At 41.9% G+C, this 18,585-nt stretch overlaps 1 protein-coding gene across 1 annotated transcript; it reads right to left on the reverse strand.

Annotated features, from left to right (window-relative positions):
• Nucleotides 1-207: 207 nt before the first annotated feature.
• On the reverse strand, nucleotides 208-17,331 carry LOC132304285 (protein DETOXIFICATION 30-like). The gene is made up of 8 exons (XM_059801886.1): nucleotides 16,975-17,331; nucleotides 15,088-15,629; nucleotides 2,922-3,008; nucleotides 2,053-2,109; nucleotides 1,712-1,950; nucleotides 1,169-1,287; nucleotides 945-1,031; nucleotides 208-807 (listed from the first exon to the last, which is right to left on the reverse strand). The coding sequence occupies exons 1-8, from the start codon at nucleotides 17,290-17,292 to the stop codon at nucleotides 733-735; spliced, it is 1,524 nt and encodes a 507-aa protein (XP_059657869.1). The 5' UTR covers nucleotides 17,293-17,331; the 3' UTR covers nucleotides 208-732.
• Between the last annotated feature and the right edge of the window lie 1,254 nt (nucleotides 17,332-18,585).

Genomic DNA, 18,585 nt, shown 5'->3' on the forward strand with positions numbered 1-18,585 from the left:
CCAAACAAAAAACATAATAGAAGAAAGCAAAAGGATATATCAACAGAGTAAGGGACTAATAGTTACAAGAGAGAACAGGTTAGACACTGTTAATGATAATGCAAATTGCTACCAATTGTGTGTGCTATACAAAAGTTCTTGAACCTCTGCATTGTAGGTGTAAAATTTTTACAAATAAAGAAAACCAATAAATTCACACCAAAATACTAAAATGCACAATGAATCTTGTTTATTGATTCGGCTATGCCTCAAACAGAGTATAAAAATGGAATGCTTTCCCACTATATATATAATACATTACATGCTTACAATTTAATCAAGATAGACATTATTAAATATACCCACTAAAACACAAATATTCACATAAACATTAGTCTATTTCAAAAGGTCATAAAGTTCATGCCTCCAGGAGATGAGAAATTCTTAAGTTGAGCCTTGTCATGATAAAGTTGATATCAGCAGGCTAATAATATTACCTCTCTATATATTTGGAGCAATAAGTATATATATATATATATATATATATATATATATATATATATATATATATATATATATATTTTCAAATAAGGATTTGGAGCAATAAGTTTCCTTAATGCACAACAAAGAATTCTTGTGGGCATTGAATTTGTTGCAATGGTAAAATTGTTGCTTTCTCCTCTCTACAATTGAATTTTTTCAACATCTGCAAACTCGTGCTTGTAATTTCATATTATTATCGTGTTTAGTTGATTAATTCTCCACATCATTTTCTCTGACGATCAGTTCTCCCCCCCATTGTTTTATTCTCTTTTCTGCAATAGAAGCCTGCATGTTGAACCAGATTAAAGTCTTAATTGGAATATGTATTGGTTTATAAGAATCAATAAAATTTAAAATTTTAAAATTTTAAAAAAATTGAAAAGTATGGACATGGTTTGGCTCCATGTGAATGTAATTGCTACCTCTTTATTCCAGTTGGTTCTGTAAACCATACAGAGCAGTACACTAGTTTGTAATACTGTTCCTATCAGCATGCCATACCAAATCCCCTGGAAATAAATTAATAAAATAAATAAATAATCAATGCTAGGACCAAATAATCAATTAAAATAACAAGTACTTCTGTTAATATATGCTTTATTCTGACTTATAGAAAATATTATATTGATATGTATAGAAGAATCACCCTGACGCCCATTTTGAGTTTGTAGCCCATTATGAGGCCCATAGGAATGCCAAAAACATAGTAGCACACAATATTTACGTAAGCAACAAAAGCTTGCCATCCACCTCCAATAGCCACCCCTGCAACAACACCACATTACATTTTCAAACAAAACAAAAAGGGTTTGAGATTTGGGCAACTTACACATCGGTACACCATTTAACGTTTACTACTTTGACCTCTCATAAATATATTTATTGGTGGCCGGAAAGTGACTCTAAATGTGAAAAGTCAGTAATGTCCTTATATTATAATAATATTTTAAATTACATTTATATTAGGAAATGATAAAATTTGGTTTAACATATTTGCTGGAAAGAAAATGATACGGTGTCATTAAGCACACTCCCAAATCTTTAGGAAGGTTAAAATAATAAATTTTGAACTGTCTACCCATGTATAATTTGTTCAAACCTCATAAGAGGCCCGTGCAATTTACCCAAACAAGAAACATAATAGAAGAAAGCAAAACGATATATCAACAGAGTAAGGGCTAATAGTTACCAGAGAGAACAGGTTGAACACTGTTAATGACAATGCAAATTGCTAGCAATGGTGTGAGCTCATACACAAGTTTTTGAACCTCTGCATTGTTGGAGAACAAGGAAGGGTACACTCTTCGACTGATTAGAAGAGCGATGGAGGGGACGAGACCAATCAGAAATGCAGAAACCACTGCCACCACCACTGAAAATTTTGCGGTTCTTGGATGCACCGCCCCTAATTCATTTGACACCCTTACACTGCACATATTTTTGTCAGATTTGAGAAAAAAAATTCTTATTTTTCATTCATGTTTTAGTTTATGAGTAGTATAATGTGAAGCTTATGTTTCTGGATTTAACCTTATGGCTGCATTGCATCCAAGTGCCATAGTCATTACCCAAAACTGTATGTTTATGCTGCAATTTCAAACATTCGAAAAACACAAACAACTTAAATACTAATATTAGTAATTCTCTACACAAAATTAACATTATACACTTCACCACTCGGCCAATAGCCCTGGTATAACCTCCTCTATCCCTTTAAATACGAAGTGAGGGATTTGAGAGGGGACGAACCTATACACTTCACCACTGGGCAATAGCCCAACTGGAATAACCTCTATCCCTTTAAATACGAGGTCAGGCGGACCCAGAAATGCATAATGGGATAGGCGAATCTATTATGGGATGAGCTAGTACTACTAAATTTTATTATTTTGGAACTGGCTAAAATTATCTCTATTAAAAATAAAAATAAAAATTTGGAGTGGGCTCAAGCCCACCCCTGGATCGAGCGAGTATTTGTGGGTGTGTGTAAGAGTATTTACCAAAAACAAAAACGAAGTAAAGTGTAAGAAATACCCCTTACATAAAAATTGTGCACAATACACTCCTCCTGTTTAGTATGAGCATAACCCCTCAATATTTCCAAGATATGTGCAAATTGCACACTATTATATGTTGACAGTCCCAATTTTTTTATAAAAATCTCAAAGTACTCTTTTTTTTGTTTTGTCTTATGGGCATTTTAGGTATTTCAAATTTTTTTTTTTTTTTTAAATACCCTTATTTGCTCAATTTGAAAAATTTAGAGGTTTTTTTTTTAGACATCAGTGGGTTTTCCCATATTTTGTATATGTAACAGGCTTTTTTTGCACTTTAAACCAAAAAAAAAGAGGAGGAAAAGATATATATTCCAAGTAAGAAATCCAGCACAGAGTACTCACCATATAGACAGAGCATCCACTGAAATTCGTGCATTCTTCATGTATCCAGCAAAGAGCATTAGTGCAACAAAATACCACACTTCTAAGCTGTGCAATATTTATACGGAAATGTTAGAAATAAACCTAGACTTAGAGAAGAAATCAAATTTGAATTCTTTTTAATTATATTACGTTTAATAAACTTATGTAGAAAGCATAACATAAATATAAATACCTTTCATATAAGTTTTAAGTAACAAACTTAGTGTAATTGAAGATGCAAGAATCTCCTTCTATCCTTTCTCTCTCTAGAATTCTTACACCTCAACCCGAATCATCCTCCTCTTCATTCCCACTCCTATTTATAGATACTTACAGGATATTTACAAGATATTTACAAGATATTTACTAATTGCTGGACCTGGGCCTATTCCTCTGTAAGCCCTGGTCACCCTTTATGGGCTTACTCCCGCTCGGCCCATATGGCAGTGTCTTTCTATGGGCTGACCCAGCTGTTCGGACTGAAGGTTGTGTTTTGCGAGTCGGACCTGGCCCATGTCATCCAGGGCCTCCTCAACTGCCCCCATAATTGCCCCTTATTTAATAAGGGGTAATTATTGATGGCGTCTCATCATGACGCTGACGGCTCGAGATAACCACGTGGGGGAGCGAACGGTCAGATCCAGAATCAATGTTCCGGGGTTCGAGGGATTTCTTGCCTTCCCGACGCTTCGGCCCTCGGGCCCCCTTGCCTTTATAATGCTCTAGAATTCCACTTCATTTCCCTTTACCGTCTCCATCATCAGCCAAATCTCCCTCTTTCTAGAACTGTGCTAAGCCTTTTCCGGTGAAATCCTTCGAGAGTCATTCTCCCAGCGATCTTGCAGTCCTCCGAGGTTAGTTTCGTTCTTTTTACTTTCGGCAGGCTTCCATTTTCCCTCTTTTAGATTCTTCTTGCACTTCCACCATGGTTGTAGATCTGGGTGTTCTTCGTATGAGACTTAGACTTCCTGATAACATCGTAGTTAGGGTTTGCCCCCAAGACGTTAATATTACGACCAGCGCCGGCCTCCTGCCCGGCGAAGTCTTATTCACGAACCTTCAACTGAATGTTGTTAGGTTCCCTCTGCACCCTTTCTTTAGTTACGTCTTCAACAGATTGGGGATATCCCCTCTGCAGGTCAACCCCAACTTCTTTAGGATCATATCTGTTATGCTCTTATTGATGCGTGACAGAAATCTGGACCTTGACCTCATAGACCTCCTTCTGTGCTATAAGGTCAGTAAGATCCGTACTAACGAGCCCTTCTACCACCTCTACCCGTTCGAGAAGATGTCCATATGCACTGACACAATAAAATCTGAAAAGGGTTGGAGGGATAGCATAGTGGGTATTAGTGGGGCTTGGTCTTCGCCGGCTGCAGAGGATTACCCAATCCCGAGCGCCTTTGGTGTCTGCTCTGTCTCCTCCTATAAAAAATTCAAATCCCATAAACACGACTGCCCCTGTGAAACATGCGTTCCTCGTTTTTGCACTTACTTATGCCGCTCCTTGGGAATACCTTGTGATGACTTGAGCTACAGTGTTTGCAGGGATAGGAGTAACTACCTGAAGAGATACGTTCTGAACGATATTCCTTCCTGCTCAGATCTCCTCACTTCAGACAACCTCTTTGCGCTCTCATCACTCGGCTACAATATGAGCAAACTGCAGATTCCCTCTTTTGGCAGGAGGAAAAATACTCCCCCAGCCATTCCTGCTGCTGGGGCGACCTCCTCTCCAGCGTCGGCTTCTTCTTCAGCTACCATATCTGACACTGTCCCGAGCGCAGTGGCTACTAACCCTGTTGCCAGCGCCCCTGCGGCCAACCAGAACGCGCCCTCCCCAGCTACCATAGCTCCTGCTGCTGCGGGGGGCGGTCGGGACAAAGAGCGAGGCAAAAGGCCTCATCCTGACAGTGAAATCGACCCTGAGGAGGAGCCTCTTATTAGAAGGACCCGAGTCTCTGGGCCGGGTACTCTGTTGCACCGAGCAATCAGAGCTCCTTCTCACTCTGGGCCTCCTGCAGCTGGTGGCTCTGCTTCTGCTTCAGGCCCCCCTTCTATCCCCAGCTTACCGCCATGGGCCCCTCGGTACACTCGAACGGATGGGACGTTCGTGAAACCGAACGAGACCATGCTGAAGGATGGCCAGACCGCTATGGCCTACTACAGGAGCATGTGGACTCCGAAGGACATTGAGGCGGCAAAGGGCCTTTCCCAGAAGGACGTGTTCAGTCGCTTTCCCCAATCTGCTATGGAGGTGACTTTTATTTTCTAACTCATGAACTCTCTTATATTACTTGGTCTTGCCTTCGCCCGTTCTGACTATTGGTTTAACCGTTCTTATTGTGCACCTATGCAGACATTGTTCGGGATGATGGCCATGCAGAAGCAGGTGGAAATGGGGAACGCCAGGGCCCGAAAGTATTCTGACAGCCTGGAGGTGGCTAATAAAGAGAACGACCTCCTTGCCATGAAGAATACCGAGGTGCTGGTTCGGCTTGACAAAGCCGAGCAAGAGAGAGATGTCCTGAAAAAGGAGAATGATTCCCTTCAGGATGAGAAGGACGCCCTCCAGCTTGAGAAGAGCGTCTGGCAGACTGAGCAGGAATCACTCAGAGAAGAGAAGGCAGAACTCCAACGTCTTCTAGCTGATGAACAGTCTGCTCGGATGGCTTTTGAAAAAAGAGCTCTGGACGAGCGTACCGCTCTGATCGACGCTATCAGCAGAGTGGGTGGTGGGATGCTGGCCCTTCATGCTCGGTTCTCCAGGGTCGGTGCTCTTCGGTATGCTCAAGGATTCCGGGAAGGTTTCGCTGACCGGGTTCCAGATGAGGGACAGACCAGCTCCACTCCGGATGAAGTAGACAAGGATCTGGGGATCGAGCCTCTGGGGGTCTATGTCGACCCAGAACCCACCGAAGCGGAACGTATATTTGATGAGTGCCAGGACATCGCATCCTCAAGGATCATCACAGCTCCTCCTACCGCTCTGCCACTAACCGCTCCCCAATCGTCAACCGTGGCTCCCTCTGTAGCCACTGCTGACGCTGAACCCCAGCCGAACGACTCAGTTATTCACCTGGATTCCCCACCTCATGAAGGTGAGGCGGCTGATGGGGCCGAGGAGGCGAGTCGGCAAGATCAGGATGCTGTTGGTACTGAGGCGTCTAGCTAGGGCTCCTTCGAATTCTTCCAGTTCATATCTTCTTGTAATGATGGACATCTCTCTTTTGTAAACTAAATGTTCAATATTAATGAAATGGCCGAACTCTTTTTCTCTATGTGTTGTGCTCTGTTCAACTTATCTTCAGTACATATATATCTTTTCTCTCTTTTTCTTTTTATATTAGCTTCGCTGTGTGTTTGTACGGCAAGTGCCTGGCGCTCGGCTAGAATGCCACTTGCCACTTGGCTTTAAATTTTTAGCAAGTGTCTGGCGTTCGGCTTATAGTGCCAGCTGCCACTTATCTTGCTTAAGTGCCTGGCGCTCGGCTAGAATGCCACTTGCCACTTGGCTTTAAATTTTTAGCAAGTGTCTGGCGTTCGGCTTATAGTGCCAGCTGCCACTTATCTTGCTTAAGTGCCTGGCGCTCGGCTAGAATGCCACTTGCCACTTGGCTTTAAATTTTTAGCAAGTGTCTGGCGTTCGGCTTATAGTGCCAGCTGCCACTTATCTTGCTTAAGTGCCTGGCGCTCGGCTAGAATGCCACTTGCCACTTGGCTTTAAATTTTTAGCAAGTGTCTGGCGTTCGGCTTATAGTGCCAGCTGCCACTTATCTTGCTTAAGTGCCTGGCGCTCGGCTAGAATGCCACTTGACACTTGGCTTTAAATTTTTATAGTAGACCATTGGAAAAGAAAATTTCTTTTTTTTTTTTTTGTAAATTCCGGTAACTTGCTCATTCATACGTATTTGATTGACAACAAATAACATCCAATTAAAGCCAGAACTTAGCTTCTATTGGTAGTACCTCTTCAGAGACGTGGCGTTCCAGGGCTTGCTGACCAACTTTCCCGCCATGGTTTCCAACGTATATGCCCCTTTGCCAATGACTTCTGCAATTCTGTATGGGCCTTCCCAGGGTGGCATCATTTTTTTTACCATCCCCACCTTTCTTTTCAGAACCAGATCGCCCGGGGCAAAATCCCTGTGTTTTACTCTCTTATTGTGACTATTCGCCAGCACTTGCTGATACGATGCTAGCCTTATAGCCGCTGCGTCCCTCCTTTCGTCTATCATGTCGAGGTTCAATCTTAACATCTTGTCGTTCTGATCTCGACTCCATGCTAAGCTTCTGATAGTGGGGACTAAATGCTCAACCGGTATAACTGCTTCGGTACCATACGCCATCGCGAACGGGCTCTCCCCAGTCGGCAGCCTTGGGGTGGTTCTGTAAGCCCATAGAACGTTCGGGAGTTCATCCAACCACTTCCCCTTATGATCTTCCAGCTTCTTCTTAATGCAGGCGAAAATGGTTCTGTTTGTGATTTCTGCTTGTCCGTTAGCCTGAGGATGACTTACTGCAGCCAACTTCTGGTTGATTCCATACTCCTCCAGCAGCTTTCTTACTTGCCTGCTGTCGAGGTTTGTGCCATTGTCCATGACTATTGTTCTGGGAACACCGAAGCGGCAGATAATGTTGTTCCAGATAAATCGTCTCACCTGAGTCTGAGTCACGCTAGGATATGGTTCTGCCTCCACCCATTTAGTGAAATAATCCGTGGCCAGTAACACATACTTGTTCTGAGCTCTTGCAGTTGGCAGAGGACCGACCACATCCATCCCCCATTGCGCGAAAGGCCACGGCGAGGCCATTACGTGCAATTCTTCAGGTGGTTGGTGGATCATTGGTCCATATCGTTGGCACTTATCGCACCTTCGAGAGAACTCCTCCGCATCTCTTGACATGTTTGGCCAGAAATACCCTTGTGTCATTGCTTTATGCGCTAACGATCTTCCCCCAGAATGATTGCCACACACACCCTCATGAATAGCTCGCAATACCTGCTGCGACTCCGCGGGGGTGACACATTTCAAGTACGGGCCAGAATAGGACCTTCTGTACAGCTGGTTCCGCACGATGGCGTACTTGGCAGCATTCTTTTTGAGTTTCCTAGCTTCATCCCTTTGCATAGGCAGAACGCCATCTCGAATATAGGTAATGATTGGGTCAATCCAACTCGGTTCATACGGTATGACGTTGACTTGCCAAGGGTCCGAGACCATCGGTTCTTCGAAAATGGACGGCTGGGTCACTATTCCCACTGGAATCACCCTCGCCAATGTTTCACCGCAACTTGAGGCACTGCATGCTAAACGGTCTGCATCTGCATTCTGTTCCCTCGGCAACTGTATGAATTCAATCTTTGCAAAGTCCTTGGCTCTACGCAGAACGGCAGAACGATATGCCCCCATCATGTCATCTTTGGTTGCGTACTCACCATTTACCTGCCGAACAATCAGCTGCGAGTCACTATACACTGTCAAACTGTTGACCTGTAGCTCTCTGGCCAACTTTAATCCATTTAGCAACGCCTCGTATTCCGCTTCATTATTGGTGGCTCGGAACTCAAGTCTGAGTGCTTGGCTCAAGGAAGTACCCTCTGGGGTTTGCAGTTTGATCCCAATCCCAGCCCCCATCTGGTTAGAGGAGCCATCCACAAAAAGTTTCCAAGAGCCGCTTCTAAGGTCCTCTTCCGTATCTTCGGCATCACATTCTAGTAGGAAATCGGCCACCGCTTGCCCTTTAATAGCTGTTCTTGGCTCGTACGTTATGTCAAATGAACTCAACTCTATGGCCCACTTTGTCATTCTGCCCGAGAGCTCTGGCTTGTGCATGAGCGTTCTGATTGGGAAAGTTGTTAGAACAGCTATGGGGTGGGATTCAAAATAATGCCTTAACTTTCTTTTTGCATTTACAAGTGCAAGTACCACCCGTTCGGCCTTTGAGTATCTTTTTTCTGCCTCCATCAGTGTTTTGCTTACATAAAATACCGGGTATTGCACCCCTTCCTTGCAACGAATCAGAACGGCACTCGTCGCGACACCAGATACCCCAAGATATAGAAATAACTTTTCTTCCGGTTCTGGGGCTGACAGGACTGGTGGATTCTGCATATATTGCTTCAAATGAGTCAATGCCTGTCGTTGCTCATCCCCCCAGACCTGCCTTCCATGGCTCCGAATCGTGTCAAAGAATGGTTTGCAGTGGTCTGACAACTTTGAAATAAATCGACTTAATGCAGCTATTCGTCCTGTTAGGGCTTGCACCTCTCTGATCGTCTTTGGCTCGGCATTCTTAATCAAAGCCTCTGCTTGAGCGGGGCTAACTTCGATGCCCCTGCGGTTGACCACGTGTCCCAGAAACTGCCCGGAACTCACACCGAACGAGCACTTGGTCGGATTGAGCCTCATCCCATATCGCTTTAGTACATCAAATACCTCTTGCAGATGCTTCAGATGATCATCCTTTTTCCTACTCTTTACCACCATATCATCAATATAGGCTTCGACAATCTTACCCATTTGATTCTTAAAAACTTTGCTGACAAGTCGTTGATAAGTTGCTCCCGCATTCTTTAATCCAAAAGGCATAACTTTGTAGCAGTATGTTCCTCGCTCGGTGACAAAAGAAGTTTTTTCTTCATCTGCGGGGTCCATAGGAATCTGATTATAACCTGAATATGCGTCCAGAAAGGTTAAACGCTCATACCCCGTGGTGACATCCACCATTTGATCAATCTTAGGCAACGGGAAACTGTCCTTCGGACAGGCTTTGTTTAAATTGGTGAAATCAATGCATACGCGCCATTTCCCATTTTTCTTCTGCACCACAACGACGTTGGACAACCACTCAGGGTAGTGCACCTCTCTGATAAATCCCGCATCAAGCAGCCTATCAACTTCTTCCGTTATGATCTGATTACGTTCTGGAACAAATCTTCGCTGCTTCTGTTTCACTGGTTTGAAATTAGGATTGACATTCAGGGAATGACAGGAGACGGAAGGACTAATTCCAGGCATGTCGAGGTGACTCCATGCAAATACGTCGACATTGTGGGACAAGAAATCCACTAGCTCTTGCTGCTCTTCTCTGGTCAGTCTTATACCCACTCTGGTAGTTCGTTCTGGCCTGGACTGATCGATCTGCACATCTAGAAGGGGCTCCTCGGTCAAGTCGGCTGACTCCTCCACCCTATTCTGCTCGAGTGGAGGTTCCTGTAATTGCTATCTGGGGCTTGTCGACCGGACGGGCGCCTTTCCCTTCCCTGCATGCTTTAGTGTGACGGAATAACACTCTTTGGCTGCGACCTGATCCCCCCGAATGTCTATCACTTTATCTCCATCGGGCCCGAGGCACCTCATGACCTGATGCAGAGTTGAGGGTACACCTCGGACTCTGTGAATCCATCCTCTTCCCATCAGGAGATTATACGAGGGGTGAATTTCCACAACCACAAAAGTTTCCATAAGAGCTCGCTCTGCAGCTTGAACTTCTACTTCCACCATCCCGACGGGTTCCACCCTCTTCCCATCGAACCCTAATAAGGGATTTCCGGTGGGCTTGAGCCTTTCTGGTTTAATGTCGAGCCTGTCAAATGTGTCCCTCAGCATAACATTCGCACTGCTCCCAGGATCGATCAGAACTCTGCGCACCAAGCACTCTGCCACTGTCAAACTGACTACCAACGGGTCGTCATGAGGCAGTTGAACACGCTGCAGGTCTGTCCAGTCGAACTTTATCTGCATTGACGGGCTCTGTTGGTGTAGAGTGGTCACATTGCCGACCCTTTTCTTCATCTGCGCCTGCCGCAGGCGCACCCGTAGCAGCTCATCTGACTCTTCACTAGGCTCGGGTCGACCATGGATAGCATTGATTATACGAACTGGTTGCGAATTGTGGGAGCTTTGTTTATGACTCCTTTTTATTTGTTCCACTGGTCGATTCTGCTCCATCGCCGAGCCTTGAACATAACTCGCAAACTCCCCTCTAGCTATCAACATCTCCACTTGCCTCCTCAGGTTCCTGCATTCGTTAGTCTGATGTCCGAAATCAGAATGAAAAGCACAATGTTTAGTTTGATCCCTCTGTTCGAGGGGTTGTCTAATTGGCAGTGGTGGATGAAACTTGTCCTTGTTCTCCTGATACAACCTCGCCAGAGTGACCTTCAGCGGAGTAATCAACTCTTCCTCCCTGGACCTTTTTTCGGCCTTCCAAGTGGTCTGACGTTGCGGCTGAGCCTGCTTCTGCCTGATCTTTGCCTTGGACTTTTCCTCGGTCGACACGAGCGACGTTGTCCGAGCATTAGCTGCCTCCTCTTCTTCGAGGCGCACAAAGCCATCGGCTCTCTCATTGAGTTCATCCATGGTAGCTGGCGTATTCACTACCAGACTGGTGTGAAACGGAGTTCCGCGTGTCATGGCTAACTTGAAGGCTTGAACTGCCGTAGAAGGATGGCATTCGATTACCATACTCTTAGTGAGATTAAACCTGGTAAGAAAGGCCTGGAGCCGTTCATCCTTGTGTTGCCGCATCGTGAACAGGCTCGAGATGTCCTTCGGCGGGCGTTTGTTCCCATAGTACTGACTTATGAACCGATCGCACAGGTCCCTGAAACTGCCAATGGAGCTCCTAGGCAAGTTTTTGAACCAGCTGAGCGCCGGTCCGGCCAGGCTTGTAGGGAAGCATTTGCACATTAAAGAGTCGTTTTCCGTATTCAGGGCCATTTTCAACTGGATATGATACACATGATCGATCGGATCGGTTGTTCCGTCAAACAGAATAAAGACTGGCATAGCAAACTTCCTTGGATGCGGCGCATTCAAGATATCGTCGGTGAATGGTGAATCCACCGTCCGAGCTGCGGATCGGAGAGCTTCATTCTCTCTCTGGAGTCCAGCGGTAGCTCTGTGAGTTACGGTTCTGCCCTCCGAACCGTGATGAGTGACAGTAATCATGGAGGGCCGGTAAGACGGATCGAACGACCGTTCCTCTGTGAACTCTCTCTGCCAAGGCGACGCTACTCGACGGCGATCTACCTCCATCACTTCCTCTCGGTCAAACCTTTCCCGCTGCGGATCAACGTGAGTCGAGCCTTCGTGATCTTCAACTCGACGAACATTTGGCGGCGAATTGTCCATCATCCTTTCATCACGGTGGTGAGCTGACTGATTGTTCTCGTTCTGATCGCCTTGATGCGCGATACTGGATGGAACACCTCCTTCTCCGACCGGAAGCGGATGCGAAATTGCGGGTATTTGTCGATGCTGCAATCCAGCTTTCAATTCTGCATTTTCTTTTCTGAGAGCTTCAATCAAGTTCATCAACTCTTCAAGCTTTGTTTGCTGGACAGCCTCCATCGGATTGGAGCTTTCACCTATCATTATTCCCGAACGGAGTAAAGGCATTAATCTCAAGTTCGCGAGTAGATCTGAGCTTCGTGAGTAGGAATTTTTAGATCTGGCTTCTAATTCTCCGAATTATGCTCACTGTTTACAAGATCTGAATTGTCTGGACTCTAAATCCGTCAGATCCTGCCACAATCGAGCAACTCGTGGTTGCGTAGATCTGAAGTCACTCCTGCCAAAGCTTCAAGAATCGTAATTCCTCCAGAGTAGGTCACAATCGCTCAGATCTGGATTCAAATCCGCAAGATCGAGTCTCGATCAACCGAATTGGTTTGAATCCATTCGATACTCCTCATTGATCAATCAAACTTTCATGCGATTCCCACAGACGGCGCCAATTGAAGATGCAAGAATCTCCTTCTATCCTTTCTCTCTCTAGAATTCTTACACCTCAACCCGAATCATCCTCCTCTTCATTCCCACTCCTATTTATAGATACTTACAGGATATTTACAAGATATTTACAAGATATTTACTAATTGCTGGACCTGGGCCTATTCCTCTGTAAGCCCTGGTCACCCTTTATGGGCTTACTCCCGCTCGGCCCATATGGCAGTGTCTTTCTATGGGCTGACCCAGCTGTTCGGACTGAAGGTTGTGTTTTGCGAGTCGGACCTGGCCCATGTCATCCAGGGCCTCCTCAGTAATATATATATAGACACACACACACACACATACATATATACTACCAATATAAAACTATAGGTATTATAGTGTTGGATGTTTTACAAAAACAAAAAATCACATAGATGTAATGAGAATGTTAAAAGTTACCAGAGAAGATAAGTTTACTAATTTAATTGTGAGGGAGAGACTAGTGATAAAATAAGAAAAAATATATCCAAGTAGAATATATGAAGCATGGATACAAATATGGAGTTATGGACATAAGATACGTGTATGACACTATATGAACACTCAGGAATTTTTTTTTTATAAATAAATAGAACACGGATATTGCATCAACACGTAAAAAAACTATTATATATAGAATAATAGTTTTTACTCATTTTATCCATTTAATTATGTATAAAATCACTAATTGGAGCTTAGAACTAAATGTTTGTTTTGTTTATTTTCTTAAATTTTATATTATTTTTCTAATTTACTCTTATTATATTTTAAATTACATTAAATCCAATTCCTTTTAAAATAATAATAAGAATAATAATTACAAAACAATCCCATCATGTCCTGAAAGTATCAAAAATGTGTTATTACTCCGTCTATACCGGGTCCTAGCTGTATCCCAAAAAAAAAAAAAAAAATTACTTAAATTTCAAGATACTTCTAGCCCATGTTCAACACCGCCACGGCACTTTCTAGAGTAGTATGGACTCATAAAATGTAGGCTTGTGACGTGCCGCAATAAAGGATAGACTAGTTTTGCACATAATGTTAAAGATAACTAGATTTACCAAAAATAACATAAAACTAAGTAATTAAAAATAACCTCAAAAATTCGGCTAAAAATAATAATAATAAAATAATTTCAAAAATGATATTATTAGAGAAACATTGATGTATAATATAGTAGAATGAAAATGAGAATTTAATGCCACGAATCTCATTCATTTCAAGAAAAAGAAGTGTAAGAATGATGATATATAAGTATATGAAATAAAAGGCTTTTCCACTTCGACCCCCACTAGTCCATCCCACAAGCTCAGAAAAAAAAAAAAAAAGGCCAAATCGTAGGCATTTACTATAGATTCTGGGAGGCACAGATCCAGTCAATTATGGTCCAATGCTGCCGGGCAAGGCCCACTCAACCCGGCCCGTTAGCATCATGTAGGTACATCTGAAGCAAAATTATAATTCACGTAACACATGACTTATATCTCATAGTCTAAAGTTACATAATTTTTCTAGACGGCCTATGCGCCCTCCTGCTCTTGAATTCTTCCGTGCATTTTTTTTACTGATGCTCTCATTTTTAGATGACTTAAATATTTTTTATATTTCTGCTCCTACTCTCACCAAAGAAAGATTACTTCTTACAGTGGTGGAATATGAGTGAGCCAAATGCGTCATAAATTTCCAAGTGTGGTAAGGTATTTGAGATCATAGGATGGAAATTGAGTTTTAATCTTCGAATCAGAACTTATTTTGAAATTTGGACAAAGACTTTACTAGCCGAACTATTCGAATAATCAGAAATATAGAAAAAATATATATATTATTTATATATTTTTAAAACTACATGTAATTTATATATTCATGTTGAGGGTGGATGATTTGTTCTCTGGAGGACATTTATTTACCTAATTTATAACACCGTTGTTTTAAAAGTTTGAGGTAAAATTATTCTCCAATAATTGGCGTTAATTTAAATTTAGAAATAAATTAAAGAAGAATATTATATTTTGTCTGGTATGGACTAATCCCTTAGGCGGACAAATCCGCCAAAGTCCCACCCCTATTTAAATGTACCTGGGGATAATTTGCCATACTTATATAATTTATTTTTTGTGAAAAGTGTTTCTTTTCATATAGGTTTTTTAGTCCCACCCCTATTTAAATGTACCTGGGGATAATTTGCCATCCTTATATAATTTAGTTTTTGTGAAAAGCGTTTCTTTTCATATAGGTTTTTTTAGTTAAGTTTCAATTTTCATCGAAAGGAAAATACTACTTAGACCTATTTCTTATACTGAGGAGCATAAATAAAAATCTGGTCAGCTACACTCGTCGGTTTAGGAAATCGGTCTAAGTAGCATTACTCAAAGTCTCACCAAAGCATTACTGCAGATGCAAGAGATAGCCTCACAAATCCCCACAGATTTTGAAACGCTTTCCATGAAAACCATGACCATGATCGACCACAGGCTCCACTAAATATATAAAGGAGCTGAGCCACCACTATGAACCACCACGACGCGTCAAGCACCAACGCTGCACCCACTATACCCCACCGCAACTTCAGCATCAACAGCCAGCTGAAGAAAGTGTGCAAAACCAAAGCCACTCCAGTTATTACAGCCATCACCATCATCTTGCTTTGGGCCTGCAAGAACTTGGCCATCGGAAAGTTGGCAGCGTAGGCGTACAGCTGCGGAATCATCCACAGCGCCATAGCCCCAGCTGCCTCGGATATCTCACTGGTCTGCCCGATGAGTTTCAGACATTGGGCCGCGAAGATGTAAAAGAACATGATAAAAAAGGCTGTGATGGTGAGGATGATCCATGACCTCTGCATGTAGACACCAAGCATGTCCACTTGCGATGCTCCAAACGCTTGTCCACATAGAGTCTCTAGTGCACTCCCCATTCCCAACTGTACATTCCATTCATATATTAAGTTAATTTCACAAAATAATACATCTATATAATAAGATCTCTTCATCATCGGCGATAGAAACATAACAATAATAGGTTTCCATATTTGGTGCAGAAAATTTTTTTACTTACCGAAGAGTAAGAGATTATTTTTGCATATTCTATAATATCTATCTATATATATCATGGTTTACCGTATCATCTGATATCAGACTTTTTTGTTCGATACATTATTGTATTGACTAGTTTACATTATTTTGTTTGAGTCTATTATACCCCGAGTGCGATTGATACCACGACAGTGACCGATACCGCGAATCATAATGTATATCAGACACTATATTTATAGACAAATATTTTTAGATTGTTATTTTTCGATCTCATAAACTTGAATTGTGCGTTATCAATGTATTAGCAAGCTCTAACACTCTTTTTCATGTGTTAGCTTTGTCTTGCACGGGACCGATAAAACTGATGAACCATTATTTAAATAAATAAAAAACATGTAGTCTTGCACACGAAAACAATAAAGCAATTTGGTCCTAAGTTGGGACCAAAAGTAAACAAAAATACTGGCTACAAATCGCTCGACGTAAATGAAAACAAACACGCCCAACTGCAGCCCCCACACAAGAACCCAAATCCTGCAGAAACAACATAGCCATTCATAACGGATGGGTTGTATCCCTTATGAGTGGATATCACTGCAGCTTGTAATAATTTTTTATTTTTTTTTTATTTTTATCCTTGCAAACTATGAGATGGAGATTGAAGCATACCTACTCAGAAAACTGGACGCTCTGGCAACTGAATAGTGCCGGGTACTAATAACTTAAGCAACAAAAACTGACCAAATATCAAAACAGTGTTAACCTTGTTGGTATGTTGTTGTTCCATAGTTTGTGGTGCTCATGTCCAAGTTTGAGGGGAAAAAAACAAACAAACAAAACATCTAGACTTTTTCAAGGCTGTGGGATTGTGTTGGAAATGATTCTCCGTATTGTCCGATACGCGACTTTTTTTCAAGTCTAATAAACGATCCATATGGATCAATTTATACTGACTTTGTCCGAGTTAGTTATACCGTGATCGCAATCGATACCGCGACTGTAACTAATACTGCGAACTATTAAAAAACAAATCTAGCAATTTCAACGCCATAAAGAGGACGGTAGACTTTCACTTACATGACGTCGGAGTTAAAATTCCCTTGCAACTAATTTTTAGATATAGGGAACAAGAATATTACATGTGTCTTGTGGTAGATACGGAATGATTTAAGAGGCCTGACCCCACAATAGTCAATTAAAAAAGAAATCGAAATGCATATATAAAATCTATACCATGACACCAAAAGAGAATCCGGAGATGACGGAATTCTGGATGGAAACAGCGGCTAGCTCGAGAGTTCCGACGTGGCCAGCGAAGATCTGTGTGACGACATTCAGGGAGTATTGACCAAGCGATATGAAGATGGCTGGAGCGGCTAGGTACCAAAGCTTTCTGGACTCAACCATGAATTCTCTGAAGAAAACTTGAATTCCTGAAATAGGTGGTATGTCATTGGCACCATCAGTGAAGGATGAAGCAGAAGAGTTATTTGGTGGTGTCACAGGGCCTTGGAGATGGTTTGGTGACAATGGCTGATTATTGTTCTCCATGGTAGAGAGAGAAAGAAAAAGAGAGAGAGCGAGGAGAGAGAGATTTGGCTCTTGTATTTTTTTTATTGATGCCGATCAGTATTTATATGCTCCCCTTCAAAACAATTACACAAAACAAAATGATAATCTTTCAAAATTAGTCCTACGTAAGAATTAAATCATTTGGTTAAAATGAATTAAATCAATGTTCATTAAAAGTATTTAGCTATCTGATTTATGCGCTTGGGTTTTAATAATCTAACCTACTAGCTAGCTAGTTAAAAATATTCAGGTTGTCCGGGAATGGAAAGACTGCATTGACTATGAATTTCTTTTAATAGCCTGACACTACTATTGTCGGGAAAAAACATGTAAATTACACTTAATTTCTTCAAGATTTGGACAAATTACACATGGGTTTTTACTTTGACCTCTTCATAAAACCGTTTATGAGGAAAGTTATTTTGTGTGTGAAAAGTCGATAATGCCCTTATATTATAATAAGATATTATATATATTTTTTTGAAAAGTAAGATGAGAAGAGCTTGATTGTTGCCTCGCCAGTGATGAGCAACCCGATGTATTAGTTCAGACCAATTTGAGGGCAATATGTAAAACCCACAACGTGCTTGTAGAAAGTTCCATAATGGTTTAACATAGGGACAGCTGAAGAAAAGATGGTTGTGTGATTCCATGTCATTGTCGCATAGGAGGCAAATGGTGGTGTTGAAGTAAGCAGCACACCTTCTGTTGAGGGTTGGCAGACGATTCTGGATTGCAACCCATAGTGTGAATGCATGCTTTGGGATTGAGAGTTTGGACCAAACCAGATGAGTCCAAGGCTAAGAAGGTATGTTTTGGTTGATGAGTTTCAGTGTAGAAGCAATTGTGAATTTTCCATTTGGGGAAGGAATCCATATGAATCTGTCTTTCTTTTATAGGACTAGTGTGGGAAGTGTTGCTATAGGTAGTAATTGGGGTAAGATATTAGTGATGGAGGGAGGAAATGACCAATTGGAGTCAATAATTGCAATACCCTTAATTTTAAAAGGATAGTCTCGGTATTTATTTATTTGTTTTACTTGCATTTTTAATTAATTGATTGATTATTTGGCTAGTTGCTTAATTGTTTATATTAATTGTGTGCTTAAATGATTTGTCTTAATTAATATGGTAATTGACTTGCTTGCTTTGATGAGGTGTAATTTGTTTGTATGATTTAACTTACTTAGTTGAAATATTGCTTAATTGTAATTTTGTGTTAGGATTGAATGATTTTAATTGTTTTATTTTATTCTACATTTTAAAGAACGG

The sequence above is a fragment of the Cornus florida genome, unplaced genomic scaffold, assembly GCF_030987335.1.
Source record: "Cornus florida cultivar Cherokee Brave unplaced genomic scaffold, ASM3098733v1 CherokeeBrave_3.0.0_Hap2_Chr04, whole genome shotgun sequence".
Lineage (NCBI taxonomy): Eukaryota > Viridiplantae > Streptophyta > Magnoliopsida > Cornales > Cornaceae > Cornus > Cornus florida.

Bases quoted from the DNA above. Each gene is read 5' to 3' on its own strand.
- LOC132304285 (XM_059801886.1), bottom strand. From the start codon at position 17,292: ATGGAGAACAATAATCAGCCATTGTCACCAAACCATCTCCAAGGCCCT. The intron at 1,032-1,168 runs GTGATTCTTCTA...ATTTATTTCCAG, and splicing joins AACTCAAAATGGGCGTCAGG to GGGATTTGGTATGGCATGCT. The intron at 808-944 runs GTAGCAATTACA...TTCAACATGCAG, and splicing joins GAACCAACTGGAATAAAGAG to GCTTCTATTGCAGAAAAGAG.